The following is a 17,068-nucleotide window of genomic DNA, read 5'->3' on the forward strand; positions in this document are numbered from 1 at the left end:
ATTTCTTCTTTTTCTTCTCAGTTTAGTTTTATTTTGCTCGTATTGGTCTCTACTGTTAAAGGATTACTGTCCTGGGTTGTATTTTATATCTGCTCACAATGCTGTGTGAATTGTATTCCCCACCACACGATTGAGAGGATGGGTTTTTTTCCGTTTTTTTCAAGGATATATAATATATACAATACAATGGCGGCTGCTGATGCACGAATATGTTCTATGTACTTTATAGTTCTCATATCTAGACCATTTGCATTTCAACTGAAAGCTGCTAGAATCAACGGAAAATGTTTTGCGTTCTAAATGAATTGTGGAACTGAATTATGGAAACAATTAATGTGTTTCTGAAGTTTGAATAAAAATGTTACGCTAGTTTTTAAATTGGATAGTTTGTTGTATTAACATATAAAAATTAACATACAGACATAGATATAGAGAGACAGAACACAGACAGACGACGGATGGACAGACATATTTACACCAGAGCCGTTAAAACTTAGGTTGGAGCCGATATTATTTTATATCATTTTAAAATTTATTTTAATTTGTTTATTTGTAATACCTACAACATAACCAGTGGCACGAATTCTTAGTGCTAATAACTGCACTGTGGTACAGGATTAGTTCGTTGTTACCTTTTGATTGCACACACCGTCAACCAGGTAAAAATTGCAATTAACGAGTACCGGGACATAGATAGATCCTAATTAGTACACATCAACAAGTCCCGCGACGTAGAATTCATTTTAGGACCATTTATACCAGTTTATCTACTTCCCGGGCTATAACCGTCCACATGTGGTCAATAATTGTTTTGTTACATATAACATGCCATCAGTAAATTGTCTACATTCATGTTTTCTTTATTTCAGTGGAAATATGTGTGCAGTTACATTTCCCGCAAAATATTTTTAAACTGATGAGCTTTGTTTGATGTCATCAAAACTTATGACGTAACGTCTTCCCACACACACGATTCGAGTCGCAATGACAAATCGCATGCGACAAGTTGGTGCGACTAATTGCATAATGAGAACGCCGCTTTATATGGCTTTGGGCAGGATGAGCCCTATAAAAGATGGAACTCAAAGACGAGGTCATTAAGGAAGGGATTTAAGAAAGAATAAACCAACTGACCTGTAGATGTGAGAGATTACTGACGTGAGTTCCACAACATGGGTTGGAGTCGATACCACCCTCTATGTTTATCATTCGAATATCTCCCTCGTGGTCCCCGGGTAATCCTCTCGTTTCAATCTGAAAGTAATAGCAGATTGGAAATACAAGCATATAGAAACAAATTTGCATACAGGTGAAGAGTCCATTATCATGATCATGACAATGTTAAATTAATTTATCATCCAATAAAGGCTTTTGTAGGTAGTACTAAATCAAATAACTTCCAGCTGGGTCAAAGTTTGAGGTGCACCCAACTTTTGATAGAGAAGTGAACATCACAAGTCCTGTGATTGGTGATAAAGTTGAGTGTGTTGGTTGTAAAAAAAAATAGTTTCATCTGGGCAAAATATGTATGCAATTTTATTTCATCTAGTACCACAGTGTCAAGTAGCCTTATGCTTCAAACATGTATGGGGTACCTGTAAAAAAAAAGTACTCGAATTTTGTGCGGAACTAGGGTAGTCATAGATGCTACCCATTATCTCAACAATAAGCAGTTTGACCCCCCATTTTTTTTTATTCACTTTAAGTGTGAGGGGTGGTAGTATTTATATTCGTGGTGTTTATGTCGATTGATACGCTGCAGGTAGGAGTTTTAGCCACCTACATGTATGTTACTATTGTCATCTATGGCATTTGATTTGGTAGTATACACCCTGTAGAAGATATCTCTGGCACTATAATTTGTAATATCTCCTGAGATATTCTCCTAGAAAATATTGCTTCTTTTTGTTACGTCACTGTGTATGTTTCAGCACTAAACCTATCATTAGTGATGTCACGCCACTGTCGTTCTGCTAGTTAACGAGTCTACCGCTGCCAAATATATAGTGACATTCAACCCACATTACTGACATTGTTTACAATTGTCGCAAATGAAAAGAATGATAATGGATGAGAAAAAGAATAACCCTTCTATCCTCTATTTAGTACCACTGGGTTGTTTTTTAATGACATCAAAAACATTTTAAACTACGTCTTATAGTCCATCCCTTCCTCACACAAAAAGGTTTTGTGTAAATACTTTCACTTTGGTTTGAAGTAAGAAGAAAAGTAAACATGTTATGGAAACAAAATATACTCATGATGAATCCTCTATTAATGTCACTTAGCATCTTACAGGTAAAGTGCCATCTGTGTTATTTTAATAGTGTCGTGAATCAAAAACATTTGCTAACAATTCATTGTGCGCGAGTGTGTTTTTATTGGTCACTGATTTAACAGGAAATATAATTCAGTTAATAAGAAACTGGTAACTCATACTTGTTTTATCAATGTGTTTACTTTAAGACAATGACTTACATTGTTACTATGGCAAATGACGGTAAACGTGTTATTGCTACAACAAAAAAAACTCCAATTATTGTGTGCAATTTAGAAAACAATCGGCTCAGAAATAAATAACTTGTAGTAAATTCCATAGTATGAAAAAAAGCATTCCCTGTAGGAAGAACTATACATGTAGGTGTCTAACCTACAGTTGTTGTGAGCTCCGTGGTCTAGTGGATAAGCTGCTGGACAATCAAGCTGACGACAGTGGTTCAAATCCTGTCAAAGCTGGCTCACACATTCATTCATCTTTCTCATATATCACCCTCTGTCTATCATTCTCATTATCTTAATATAAAAAACTTTCCAATTTTTCCCACGATTTCAATCTGTTTTGACCCTTTCTGTCAATTTCCTCCGACTCTGTCTTCTGAGCTGTCCACACCATCACCTACCTGTCTCAACTTCCTCCATGGGTGCAGTCTCTGTGTATTTCCCTGCACCCACCTGACACCCTCGTCCAGCTAATAAAGCTGGTCTGACCCACAGCACTAACTAACAACCGCCGATAGTAGGGGTGCATAGTAGGTGGTTACAAGTGCCTTTTAACAATGCCAGAAGTAACTACTGAACACTCCCCGAAGCTGATGGGGAACAGGTGTGTGGCACAGATAGCCACAAGAGACAAGCACCTGCCGCGGTTGGAGAGACAAGGACTGGGATGTGGAGGTGAACAGCGAAAGAAGTTGAAAGATAAGAGGAGTTGCCAGATCACTTTAAGTGTGAGGGTTGGTAGTATTTATATCCGTGGCGTTTAAGTCGATTGATATGCTGCAGGTAGGAGTTTTAGTCACATATGTTACTATTGTCATCTATGGGATTTGATTTGGTAGTATACACCTTGTAGAAGCTGATGGGGAACAGGTGTGTAGCACAGATAGCCACAAGAGACAAGCACCTGTCGCGGTTGGAGAGACAAGGACTGGGATGTGGAGGTGGACAGCAAAAGAAGTTGAAAGATAGGAGGAGTTGCCAGATCAGGAAGAAATGAGATGGAATTCAAAGGAGAGAAAGGAAAGGAGGCACTGGGATAAAAAAAAACCCACACAAAAAACCCACAAAAAAAACAACATACGGTTGTTTTGACGCTTAGGAGACTATTCGTGCTGATCACCCATAACACTTAAACATGGACAACATTAATCATACAACTTACCCATGATATCCATGTCATAAACCCATGTGATAATTTACTGTATTAACCCGTGTAATAATGGTATGCAAATTTAAAGGTATATGCAAATTTACACAGTCTCTCGGTAATAATGTCTTCCAATTCCAATTCCCAAAAAGTTAACATGCACATTCAGAGCAAGCTGTTGTAGTGCACGCCTGTCCTGGGCACAAGTACCGGCCTCGGCCGGTTTCTCCGTCCAGGACAGGAAAGGGTAGGGAGGGTGAAGGAGGGGCCGCCTGCACTGGCAGGTGCAAGGGATCACCAGCAGTCCAGCCGTAGTTGGTAACAATGTGTTGCTGTGAATGGGTAATTTGTTTACAAGCCAACAAGGCCTGTATACCTAAGTGTAACATTTTCATAAGATTTAGTTAAAGTTTGTGACGTCAAAATAATTTGTGCTAATCATGAAGACGTCATATTACCGATGGAGGCGACTTTACTACTGTAATTTACTAAATATTGAATGAATGTTATAGGATAAATAGAATTCGCTACTCGTGTTTTTTAATATGTAAAATATCAACCTCGTCTAGTTAATCAGTATTTGTCTCAGCAGAGCCTCATCAAATACCGATTAACATAGACTCAGTTGATATTTTCCATTTAAAAAAATACTCATGATGAATCCTCTATTAACGTCAGGTAAAGTGCCATCTGTGTTATTTTAATAGTGTCGTGAATCAAAAAATTCATTGTGTGCGAGTGTGTTTTTATTGGTCACTGATTTAACAGGAAATATAATTCAGTTAATAAGAAACTGGTAACTCATACTTGTTTTATCAATGTGTTTACTTTAAGACAATGAGTTAGCGTTACTAGGCAATGAGGTAAACAAAATGGCAGCACCCACGAAAGTGCAAAAATATCTTCAAAAAACTTGACTGTGGATGATTACTTGATGAATCCGATGATGAGATCGGTTTATCAGATTTAATGGTAACAATATTTATCGTTATTATTATTTTGAGAAAATAATTTATGAAATAAAGTAAAATTTTAACAAGTTCAATCTAGGGTAGGATTTAGCTCAGTCGGTTGAGTGCTCGCATCAGGTGTTTATGTCGCAGGATCGAACCACCTCGGTGGATCAATTCAACTGATTTGGGTTTTTTTCGTTCCAACCAGGTGCACCACAACTGGTCAAAGGCCGTGGTATGTGCTTTCCTGTCTGAGGAAAAGTGCATATAAAAAAAATCCCTTGCTGCATTAGAAAAATGTAGCAGGTTTCCTCTGATGACTACGTGTCAGAATTACCAAATGTTTGACCTCCAATAGCCGATGATTAATTAGAGGTGGGATGTAGCCCAGTGGTAAAGCATTCGCTTGATGTGCGGTCGGTCTGGGATTGATCCCCGTCGGTGGACCCATTGGACTATTTCTCGTTCCAGCAAGTGCTCCACAAATGGTGTAACAAAGGCCGTGGTATGTACTATCCTGCCTGTGGGATGGTGCATAAAAAAGATCCCTTGCTACTAATCGAAAAGAGTAGCCCATGAAGTGGCAACAGCGGGTTTCCTCTCTCAATATGTGTGTGGTCCTTAACCATATGTCTGATGCTATATAACCGTAAATAAAATGTGTTGAGTGCACCGGTAAATAAAACATTTCCTTCTTTCCCTACTTCAGTCTAATTCCACAATGGAAGCATGCTGCATTAGTAAAATATGTAATAGGATGGTTAATAGCAACTACAGCATTAAGTATATTCACACAAACCTTTTGAAACTCGGGGTCGTTCTTGCTGTAGACAGAAACTGTGACGGGGATTGCCTCCCTTATTTTCTCATTTGAAACATTTTCAAGCTCCGCTATCTGATCTTGCGACATCTTGGGTGTGTCCAACTCAACAAAAGACACTTTCACACCCAGATACCTGTTACAATTTAAAAGAGTTGAGGGCGGTATACATATATATGTATATAGATACATTACCTGTCCTCAAACATGTGCACACACCCCACCATGTCCGAAGCCAGCAGTGAAGAGAAAAAGAAGGAAGTTACAGTCACGTGACCGGAACTAGAGGGAGCATACAGTAGAAGAATTTAGGCCATCCTACTGGCTTTTGGGATGTTCGGACCAAACTACTAGATGTAGGGGTGGGGTGGTGCACAGTGTTATGAAAATGTGAATAGTCCTCTATTTCGCAAATTGTTTTAATGTCATAAATTTTGAGTGACATACATGTAATGAGAGGGATGGACAGCTATATAATTTGAATAAATAAATAAACCTGCTTCCTTTGAGATTGTTCAGAAATTAAAAAAAAAAAATCCAAATTAAAACTTGTTTAACCTGAAACCCATGACTTTGTACATTTAACAAGTTATGGTTGCTAGTAATAATCACTTAAAAGTTAAAGTTTGTTTTGTTTAGCGACACCACTAGAGCACATTGATTTATTAATCATCGGCTATTGGATGTCAAACATTTGGTAATAATGAAATATAGTCTTAGAAAGAAAACCTGCTGCATTTTTCCATTAGTAGCAAGGGATCTTTTATATGCACCATCCCACAGACAGGGTAGCACATACTACGACCTTTGATATACCAGTGTTAGTACACTAGCTGGAATCAGAAGTAGCTCAATCGGTACACCAACGAGGATCGATCCCAGACAGACCATACATCGAGCGAGCACTTTACCACTGGTCTACATCCCGTCCCACAATAATAACCTAATTTACTTTCATTATTACTACTGTTCAACTTTTAGATTTTTAAAAACATTTTCAGTGTGCCTGTCCATAACGTTGTTCTCATTTAAATAGTCAAATTGTGTTAAGCAGCCATCAAAAGCAGTATTATGAAGCGGCCTCTTATCACAGGTGGCTGCTAGAACAGGTTTGAATGTATTTACATTTTTACTTTTATTGCTTGGAATATTAATTATTATGTAAAGAAAATATTTGTTCACCATACACAATGCAGTCTATAACTAGATGCAGGAAAGAAGAAAGACATGTTTTATTTAATGATGCACTCAACACATTTTATTTACAGTTATATGGCATCAGACATATGGTTAAGGACCACACAGATTTGGAGAGGAAACCCGCTGTCGCCACTACATGGGCTACTCTTTCCAATTAGCACCAAGGGATCTTTTATTTGTGCTTCCCACAGGCAGAATAGCACAAACCATGGCATTTGTTGAACCAGTTATGGATCACTGGTCGGTGCAAGTGGTTTACACCTACCCATCGAGCCTTGCGGAGCACTCACTCAGGGTTTGGAGTCGGTATCTGGATTAAAAATCCCATGCCTCGACTGGGATCCGAACCCAGTACCTACCAGCCTGTAGACTGATGGCCTAACCATGATGCCACCGAGGCCGGTCAGATGCAGGAAAGGATAGACAACGTAATTCATTTAGTTGGTGTGTATATAATTAATGTGACATTTGTTTCAGAGACATTTCATTTCATTTCAACTTATTTTCATGCTTATATCCAATTAAGGTTCAAGCATGCTGTCCTGGGAACACACCTCAGCTATTTGGGCTGTCTGTCCATGAAGTGGGTTAGTTGTTCGTGAGAGAGAAGAGGGTGTAGTGGTCTTACAAATACCCATATATACCCATTGAGTTGTTAAAACTCTGGCTGCAAACCCAGTACCTACCAGCCTTATGTCCGGTGGCTTAACCACAACATCACTGAGAGACAAAATCCACTGCAATTGTGTAGACTTATTTTGATTAAAAACTTCATTATTTTTCATTGCAACATACCCGTACATACAAAAGGATTGGTAAATTGTGTTTTTTTAAATAGATGGTGCTCACCAGGAAGGTGTGGGAAATCCATACATACTTTCTAGTAATGCACTAATCAAATGTTGACCTGGAAAAAACAAAAGAAGATTTTTTTTTTTAAATAGATCTTTAACAATAAACATATAAATTTGACAGCCAGGGAACAATTTTGTTTTCAAAATCTTGACTAGTGATATTGTTAGTCCATTGAAAATTGATTAGCAACTACTGTTTGATGTTTAGAAATTGTTTAGCAATCTCTGAAACTTGTGTAGCGAATCTTGATGTTATACAGAACAAAATGTTCTCTCACAGGGAGTGATGATATGTCACTGGGCCACCCCCTCAGTGAACCCATTGGGATTTTTTTGCCATTCCAACCACTGCTGTTTTTATCAAAGGCTGTGGTAAGTGTTATCTATGCTAGGTGATATGTATTATCACAGCAAAACCTTTTATATGAAGTGGATAATCTGACAAAGGCAGGGGCAGAGGACAGTTATAAATACTAATTCCTTTTCAATTGTAAGAAGGGGCAAACCTCACCATTTAAGGGCAGTTTATTGTCACTCTCTCTCCCCATCACTCCCCTAAGCATTGTTCAAGGAGAGTAAGTTTTAGCTTCCCTTAGCATGTAAATTTATAAGGAAGGAAATTGTTTTATTTAACGACGCACTCAACACATTGTATTTATGGTTATATAGCATCAGACATATGGTTAAGGACTACACAGATATTGAGAGAGGAAACCTGCTGTCACCATTTCATAGGCTACTCTTTTTGATTAGCAGCAAGGATCTTTTATATGCACCATCGCAAGACAGGGTAGTACATACCACGGCCTTTGTTACACCAGTTGTGGAGCACTGGCTGGAACGAGAAATAGCCCAATGGGGCCACCAATGGAGATCAATCCCAAACGGACCGTGCATCAAGCGAGCACTTTACCACTAGGTTACATCCCGTCCCCGTAAATTTATATATCAATATGGTAATATCTTAAAGGACTCGTCCAAATCTAAGTTTGGGGAGAAATTAATCACTCCCTTCTATTTCTTTCATGGTGAGGTCTGGATGGGGACAGACAATCCATAATCTTCACAATTTTTGGGGGAGCCCATGTGAAATGTCCATCTGGCCACTTCACTTTCAATTAAGGTCAGGTCAGGTCAGGTCAGGTCAGGTCAGGTCAAAGGGCTTAATGTGCACATTTAGAGCAAGCTGTTGTAGCACACACCTGTCATGGGCACAGGTCTCGACTTATGCTGGTTCGCCCATCCAGGACACACGAAAGGGTTTGGGGTGGGAGGGAGGAGGGAGCGCCCGTGCTGGCAAGTGCAAGAGACCACCAGCAGCCAAATCAGGGTGGGAAGCGGGCGGGTGCATCTGCGGTGCTATTGAATTTTGAATGTCCCCTGTAGGATTAAGTCGAAAATATTAAAAAGATTGCACAGTTTTTATGAGGTAATTTGGCGCAAAATTTGGAACAGTTCATCCAAAAAAAAAAAAAAAAAAAAAAAATGGAGAGTTATGTGAGTAATTTTGACTTAGTTTGCCAAATTGTAGCTCAACTTTCAATTCTTGGTAATACATGTACGTCCAAAAGGCTCCATCAGAATAGGGAGACAAAACAGGCCTTAAATTAAACACAAGAACGAGGCGGGACGTAGCCCAGTGGTAAAGCACTCGCTTCATGCACAGTCTGTGTGCGATCGTCTCGTTCCAGCCAGTGCACCATCACTGGTATATCAAATACCATGGTGTGTGCTATCCTGTCTGTGGGAAAGTGCATATAAAAGACCCCCCCTTTGCTGCATTAGGAAAGATGTAGTGGGTTTCCTCTGATGACTACGAGTCAGAATTACCAAATGTTTCACATCCAATAGTCGATGATTGATTAATCACAAGAACAGAAAGAATCAGGGGTACGTTCCATCAACCGCTTGTCGCTAACGTTTGCTAGACTGATTTTTACACTACACAGTAAACCGAGTCACCACTTCAGGAACCAATCAAACAGTCCACAAATGTTGGCGAAACGTTTGCTGGCTGAATTTGGGGCTGGTGTTACCTGAATGCTGCTGCATATGGTCAAATCGTCTTGACCAATCAAGATGGAGATCTACGGTTGTCCCTGGCGACAATTCTTCTTGGATGAAATTGATAGGGGTCGCTCCTTTTCTTGTGATTTGCAAAACTTCAATGTTATTGATCTGAAAGAACAATTAATAAATTATACAAATTAACAAACAAAAAGAAAGAATATTTATATAAAACCAACTTCCTCTTTAACATGCAGAAAGAAAAGAAGATAAAAGAAACCAGAGAGAGAGAGAAGATGGAGAGAGAGAGAGAATGAGCGAGAGAGAGGAGAGAGAGATAGAGAGAGAGAGAGAGGGGAGAGAGAGAGAGAGAGAGAGAGAGAGAGAGAGAGTGTGGGTGAGAGTGAGAGAGAGAGAGAGAGAGAGAGAGAGAGAGAGAGAGAGAGAGTGAGAGTGGAGAGTGAGTGGGTGAGAGTGAGAGAGAGAGAGAGAGAGAGAGAGAGAGAGAGAGAGAGAGAGAGAGAGAGAGAGAGAGAGAGAGAGAGAGAGAGAGAGAGAGAGAGAGAGAGAGAGAGAGAGAGAGAGAGAGAAAGAGAGAGACAGACAGACAGACAGACAGACAGACAGATAAGACATAATATAATTGTGCAAATGCAAACACAGCACACTTGCAGGGTTTCTGTCAGATGGCATAGAGGGTAAAATACTTCTTACATACCCGCTGGTGAGAACAACATGCATTATGTTTTATAACACATAGATTGTTAACACACATACATGTACAACAATTTCAAGAAATATGACCGACTTTGCCTAGGTGATGACCAGGCCACCAGTGCAATGCAGCCAATGAAAAACAACACAGTGGAAATAGATTACACTGGGACGTATAGTTAACCTGACAATCATGTGTCTGTGATGCATAAGTTAGCTACAAGTGCAACGGCTGTAAATAACTTTTAGTCGAAAAAGATGTTAAAATTTGCTTAAAACCTGGTTTTTGAGGATATGTAAGAAATAGAATAATACATTCGTGTCCGGTAGATACCATATATCTCACAACTCATCTAAAAATGTATCAAACTCACTTAAATGTATAAAACAACTTGTGAGATAAATGGTATCTAACGGCCACTCATGTATTATTCTCTATTTAACCTAAAATCTTGAAAATTAATGGATATACATTTTTAAATTTTTTTTTAGATAGACGATAGTAAGAAAATAAAGAGGTTTTTTTTGTTGTTTATATTTCCAAAACACTCTTACGTCAAACCAAACTGAAAATATTTATAAAATAACAACATTTTTATAGGTGAATGGGATGAACTATACACGTATAGCTGTCAAGATGTATGCTATTGCTGCATGCATGTCTAACAATAAGAAAAATAACAGTAAAAAATAATACATACGGTCCCTCGATCATCAGGCTGAAAAAGCAAATTTCATAAAATAAGAAACATGCATTTAAAAGACCTAATCATGAAAAAATAACCACACACAAAATATTGACATCCGTGATCAATTTAAATTATGTTTATTAATGTTGAACAGCTTAAGTGATTGTACCAATTTAAGTCAGTTATTTATAAAATGTTCAGATAGTGAAACAAAACAGAACACATGTACTTAATTTGATAAGAGTTGTCATTTATTTTTTAAATTCATATAATTCTATATTCACTTTCATCTTGACAAAAGATTCCTTGCTGCTAGTGGAAAAGCGTAGCGGGTTTCATCTGAAGATAACATGTCACAATAGCCGTATGTCCGACATTCAGTAACCCCTAATTAATTTCAAATTAATGTGCTCTATTGATGTTGTTAATTAAAGGCCTACAAAAAAATATGCATGTTTCCAGTTTCTCAACCTACCAGACCGGCCTCAGTGGTGTCGTGGTTAGGCCATCGGTCTACAGGCTGGTAGGTACTGGGTTCAGATCCCAGTCGAGGCATGGGATTTTTAATCCAGATACCGACTCCAAACCCTGAGTGAATGCTCCGCAAGGCTCAATGGGTAGGTGTAAACCACTTGCACCGACCAGTGATCCATAACTGGTTCAACAAAGGCCATGGTTTGTGTTATCCTGCCTGTGGGAAGTGCAAATAAAAGATCCAAAGAGTAGCCTATGTGGTGACAGCGGGTTTCCTCTAAAAATTGTCAGAATGACCACATGTTTGACGTACAATAGCCGATGATAAGATAAAAAATCAATGTGCTCTAGTGGCGTCGTTAAATAAAACAAACTTTACTTTTATTTTTATACACTGTATATAAAAATCACATGCTAAAAGGAGCTAAATATTACTCTCCTTGAACCAGCCTAATGTAGTAGTGGTCTCTGGTTCGAATCCCCTCAGTGGCGGTTGATCTTTTTGTTACACTTAAGGGCAGTGATGGGGAGAAAGAGTGATAGCTCCCATTAAAATTGGTGACGTCTGCTTTAACTTCACCCTGCCATATCAAGGGCAGTGGAGTTTCCCCCATCCCTTTGTCCAGATCCTGGCATTTGATGATGATCATAGAGCATGGTGCATGTACAGACATTTCCTTTCACTCTAATTCTGATGCATAGCTTCTGTACTCTTGACTTCAGTGGAGTTTGGAGTTTTCCTTCTCCTAGGAGAGTTTCCTTAATAGGATTCTGAGCCTCTCCAGCCCAGTTTTGATTTTAGAGTTTGCTTCTCCTAGACAGTTGTTTTTCTTGACTCACGTCCTCTGTCTGTCCGGTCCATATTAGTCTAGTCTCTACCCTTTGACCAGTCCAGCTTGGGTGACTCTACCAGAAGCTGATACTCCAGCCGGCATAGCTCTCCGAGTCATTGAGACATGCAAGCTACCTCACCACGTCAAGGAATGGACCATGAGATAGCCTGGCATTTATCAAAGGAAGGAATGGTTCATTTAACAACGCACTCAACACATTTAATTTACAGTTATATGGCGTGGGACTTACGGTTAAGGACCACACAGATATTGAGAGGAAACCCACTGTCGACACTTCATGGGCTACTCTTTACGATTAGCAGCAATGGATCTTTTATATGCACCACCCCATAAACAAGATAGCACATACCACGGCCTTTGATGTACCAGTCAGCTGCTATTTGGTATGAGTATAGCCTGTTGTGCCAGTGGCATGTGTGTAACTCTATCAGGGTTCATAGCCTTAAAGACGAAACAAATTCAAAGACTTTCACCTGCCATTTTCAAAAACTTTTACATGGTGGTCAAAGACAATAGAATGTAATAAAAATACCAAATCAGTTTATGTTTCTGTCCATTGCAAACAAATTAGCTTTTTTTTACATGCATCATGACAGATTAAACCTTGTAACTGGAAAATATCAAGTGTATGCAGCTGTAAAACATATCATCATTGCTTTGGCTATGATTTTTTAGAATTTAAAGACTTTTAAAAAACTTTTTATTACAATTCAAAGACTTTCAAAGACCTAAAAATCATTTTTTCAAATTTAAAGACTTTTAAGGAATTTAAAGACCGCTACAAACCCTGTCTGTGTTTATCATGCTTACATGCTTACATGTGTTTGTTAATTTTTGTTGACCATAGTTTTATCAGGCAAAGATTAAAATCTAAAAAATTAATAATAATTTAAAAAATAAAAATAAATAATAATATTATTTTTATGTCTTTGTGTTGTTTTCATTTGTTTTAAGTTACCGTATCCAAGAATATGTGTAGAATTGTGACAAACATATACAACCTGTCCACCCCCTTCAGGAAAGAGAATGGTATCTTCCAATATGACATCAAACCCATCGACAACCTCTGGCTTGCCATTTTGTGTCACTTTTCGTTGTGCTGGAGTACATGATTTAACTTCGGAGGTTAACTGAAAAACATAACAAAACAGAGAGGTGATGTCTATTTAAAAATACAAGCTGAGATGATCTTTATAAAAGCAGAAAACTCTTATTACATGTCAACATTGGTCATTTTTAGTACATCAGATCAAATTCATTCTACAATGTACTTTGAAAAAATAATTTTACACAGTGAGAAAAAAACCCACTAAAAAATTTTAAATCAGAAAAAACATTCATTGGTGAGAACATTAATGTTATTTTTTATAACACATATACACAGTGGTGTAGTGTGGGTTTCCAGTGCCTGGGGAAAGGCAAGTGGACTGTTAGCACTCCCTGAGTCCCTTCCATCAGTCCACATGGGCGTTATTGGGGATGGGGGGGGGGGGGGGTCGATGGGTTCGACCGAACCACCCCATAAATTGCTTTTTTTAATAATTTAATATATCTGACATTGATATCGGACATTATTATATTTACTCAACATAGAAATATATGCCCAATATCTCTGCAATCTATTTTGGAACCCCCCTTTTCAAAATCCTATGTATTGGAACCCCCCTTTTCAAAATCCTATGTACGCCCATGGTCCAGAATTTTGCACCCGGGGCAACCACCCTGGTGGCCCCGTCCATGCTACGCCACTGCATATACATGAAATAACATTTTAAACATATATGGTTGACTGCACCCAGGTGATGACCATGCAGGTCACCAATGGAAAAGCACAGTAGAAATTGATCACTAAATCAGTAAATGTGAGGTATAAGTTAACCTGAAATTGACTTGTCTGATGAACAAATTAACTATAAACGCTACGGCCATGCACAGGTTATACTTGGAAAAGGCATTTAAATGTATTTTAAAACTGTTTTCTGAAGATATGTATAATGTAAGAAATGGAATACTACATTTGTTTCTGTTAGATACCATTTATCTTGCAACTCGTTTAAAAACGTATCCAACTCGCTTTCCCTCACTTAATATGTTTTTAAACAACTCGTAAGTTAAATGGTATCTAACAGTCGCTCATGTAGTATTCTCTGTTGAACCTTAAATAACACGGAGTGATCGGTCATAAATTTGTGTGAAGGAAAACAGAGGACTGTGAAAACGAAAGTAACCCTGATCAAGGCAGTCAGTGACAGCAAGAGGTTTCCGAGATTGAAAGAACGTGGTTTTACCTGCTTTAGATAAGAATCTTTCTGATAAGCGAATGCCATGACTTTATTATTGATAATCTACATTAGCGAAAGCTGAAACATGAAATAGATCATGGCAACACGGAATCATTTAGTTTTAGACTAGTCCACTGACGCGGTTCTGTATTCCATGTGAACGACGGATACATTGAGGGAACCAGTTCATTTTGTGCTGAAATTTACGCATATATTAATGACGTCATAAACCTTGTTGACCCTATTACGTGAAATTCGCATAGGCCCTACACCCACCTGCGTAGGCCTACGGCCGCGTGTACGAGCCAGCCTTCGCTAAAAGTGTTTCTTGTCAATAATTCTAGTTTAGCTTGTGTTCCTACCCTTCAATTTGTCTCCATAACTACACATAATGCGCATACACACACACACACACACACACACACACACACACAAACATATATACATATATATATATATATATATATATATATATATATATATATATATATATATACAGAGAGAGAGAGAGAGAGAGAGAGAGAGAGAGAGAGAGAGAGAGAGAGAGAGAGAGAGAGAGAGAGAGAGACCAACTCGCCCCACTGTTGAGTCAACTCGCCCCAGTGTATGGTAAACTCACCCCCAATTTTAACTTTACAGTATATAATTTTGACGACATCGTTAAAAATAGACATTTTATTTATTAATATATTACAGTGAAACTTCGCTATTACGACTTACTAAAACTGGTGGTATAATTGGAGAGTTCCTAATATCGGATAAACAATAATATATCATATTAATAATGACGGTGTACAGTTTGATAGTATAGGTCTACGTATCTGATAGCACATTGATTAATTAATCATCGGCTATTGGATGTCAAAAATTTGGTTACTAGTATTCTGACGCGTAGTCATCAGAGGAAACCCGCTAGGCCTACATGTTTTTAATGCAGAAAGGCATCTTTTATATGCACTTTCCCACAGACAGGATAGCACATACCACGGCCTTTGATATATCAGTCGTGGTGAACTGGCTGGAACGGGAAATAGCCCAATGGGCTCACCGACGGGGGTCGATTCCAAATAACCGACCGTGCATCAAGCGAGCGCTTTACCACTGGGCGTAATGGCTACATGCATCCTTAATTTTATTTAGTCGAATATGAGGCTTTGCTAATCGATCCTTCTTGGGTTCAGAACTGCACATTTATTTACAACCTCATCCAAGTCTGTCTGTCTGTCATAATGGATGTGCCTGAGCGCTGATGACAGGAGTCTCTCCGCCGCATGGCGGCCCGGCTGTATGCCAGGAAGGAAGGAACTTATGGTTGAGAACCACACAGATATTGAGTGAGGAAACACGCTGTTTCCACTTCATCGGCAACTCTTTTCGATTAACAGCATGGTATCTTTTATATGCACCATCCCACAGACAGGGCAGTATATATCACGGCCTTTGTTACACCAGTTGTTGAACGCTGGCTGAAACAAGAAATAGCCCCATGGGCCCACCGCGGGAATCGATCCTAGATCGATCGCGCATCAGGCGAGCGCTGTACCATTGAGCTACGTCTCGCCCCGGGCTGTATGTGTTCAGTCTTCTGAGGGTAGAGAAACTCCGTTCATAATTAACAACTTGTCACTGGACTGTTTGCTGCTAATCTCAGAAAAATATGTGTTTTGGGGGACCGGCCTCTGTGGTGTCGTGGTTAAGCCATCGGACATAAGTCTGGTATAGGTACAGGGTTCGCAGCCCGACTAAGTCGGACTTAATGAGTAAGACCCTCTTATCCTCTCCACCCTCTTATCTCTCGTTATCCACTAACAACTAACCCACTGTCCTGGACAGACAGCCCAGATAACTGAGGTATGAGCCCAGGACAGCGTGCTTGAACCTTAGTTGGATATAAGCATGAAAATAAGTTAAATGAAATGACAGGATGTTGGGGTGGGGTGAGGATGGGTCACATTCGTTCAGTGCTAATGCGAGACTGTTGGGAATATGGTTACCCCTCAGCCTGATAGAGAAATGCATCCTCCACCGATGTAATTCACGATGAAAGAAAGAAAGATTTTTTTATTATTATTTGACGACGCACTCAACACATTTTATTTACGGTTATATGGTGTCAGACATATGGTTAAAGACCACACAGATATTGAGAGAGGAAACCCGCTGTCTTTTATATGCACCATCCCACAGACAGGGTAGTACATACCACGGCCTTTGATATACCAGTCGTGGTGCACTAGCTGGAACGAGAAATAGCCCAATGGGTCCACCGACGCCACGGGGATCGATCCCAGACCGACCGCGCTTTACCACCGGGCTACGTCCCGCCCCTTATGATGAAAGAATTCAGGGGTTGGTAAATCTGAACTGTAGGCCTACATTGAGATAACATCATCAAAGTTGTAGCTCAGTAGTACAACGTTCGCTCGCCTGATGCGCGATCGACCTAGGATCGATTCCCGTCGATGGGCCTATTGGGCTATTTCTTGTTCCAGCCAGTGCTCCACAACTGGTGTAACAAAGACCGTGGTGGTACTATCCTGTTTGTGGGATGGTGCATATAAAATACCCCTTGCTG

At 39.3% G+C, this 17,068-nt stretch overlaps 1 protein-coding gene across 1 annotated transcript in view; it reads right to left on the reverse strand.

Moving 5' to 3' along the window:
* Window positions 1-14,633, reverse strand: part of LOC121385408 (alanyl-tRNA editing protein Aarsd1-like) — a 30,316-nt gene extending 15,683 nt beyond the window's left edge. The window contains exons 1-7 of the mRNA XM_041516077.1: window positions 14,500-14,633; window positions 13,213-13,341; window positions 10,896-10,913; window positions 9,510-9,651; window positions 7,469-7,526; window positions 5,399-5,555; window positions 1,135-1,254 (exon numbers count right to left, since the gene is read on the reverse strand). Of these exons, the coding sequence (XP_041372011.1) occupies window positions 1,135-1,254; window positions 5,399-5,555; window positions 7,469-7,526; window positions 9,510-9,651; window positions 10,896-10,913; window positions 13,213-13,341; window positions 14,500-14,538 (663 nt within the window). The 5' untranslated portion in view covers window positions 14,539-14,633. The remainder of the gene's footprint in view (window positions 1-1,134; window positions 1,255-5,398; window positions 5,556-7,468; window positions 7,527-9,509; window positions 9,652-10,895; window positions 10,914-13,212; window positions 13,342-14,499) is intronic.
* Between the last annotated feature and the right edge of the window lie 2,435 nt (window positions 14,634-17,068).

Source organism: Gigantopelta aegis, chromosome 11, assembly GCF_016097555.1.
Source record: "Gigantopelta aegis isolate Gae_Host chromosome 11, Gae_host_genome, whole genome shotgun sequence".
Taxonomy (NCBI): Eukaryota; Metazoa; Mollusca; class Gastropoda; order Neomphalida; family Peltospiridae; genus Gigantopelta; species Gigantopelta aegis.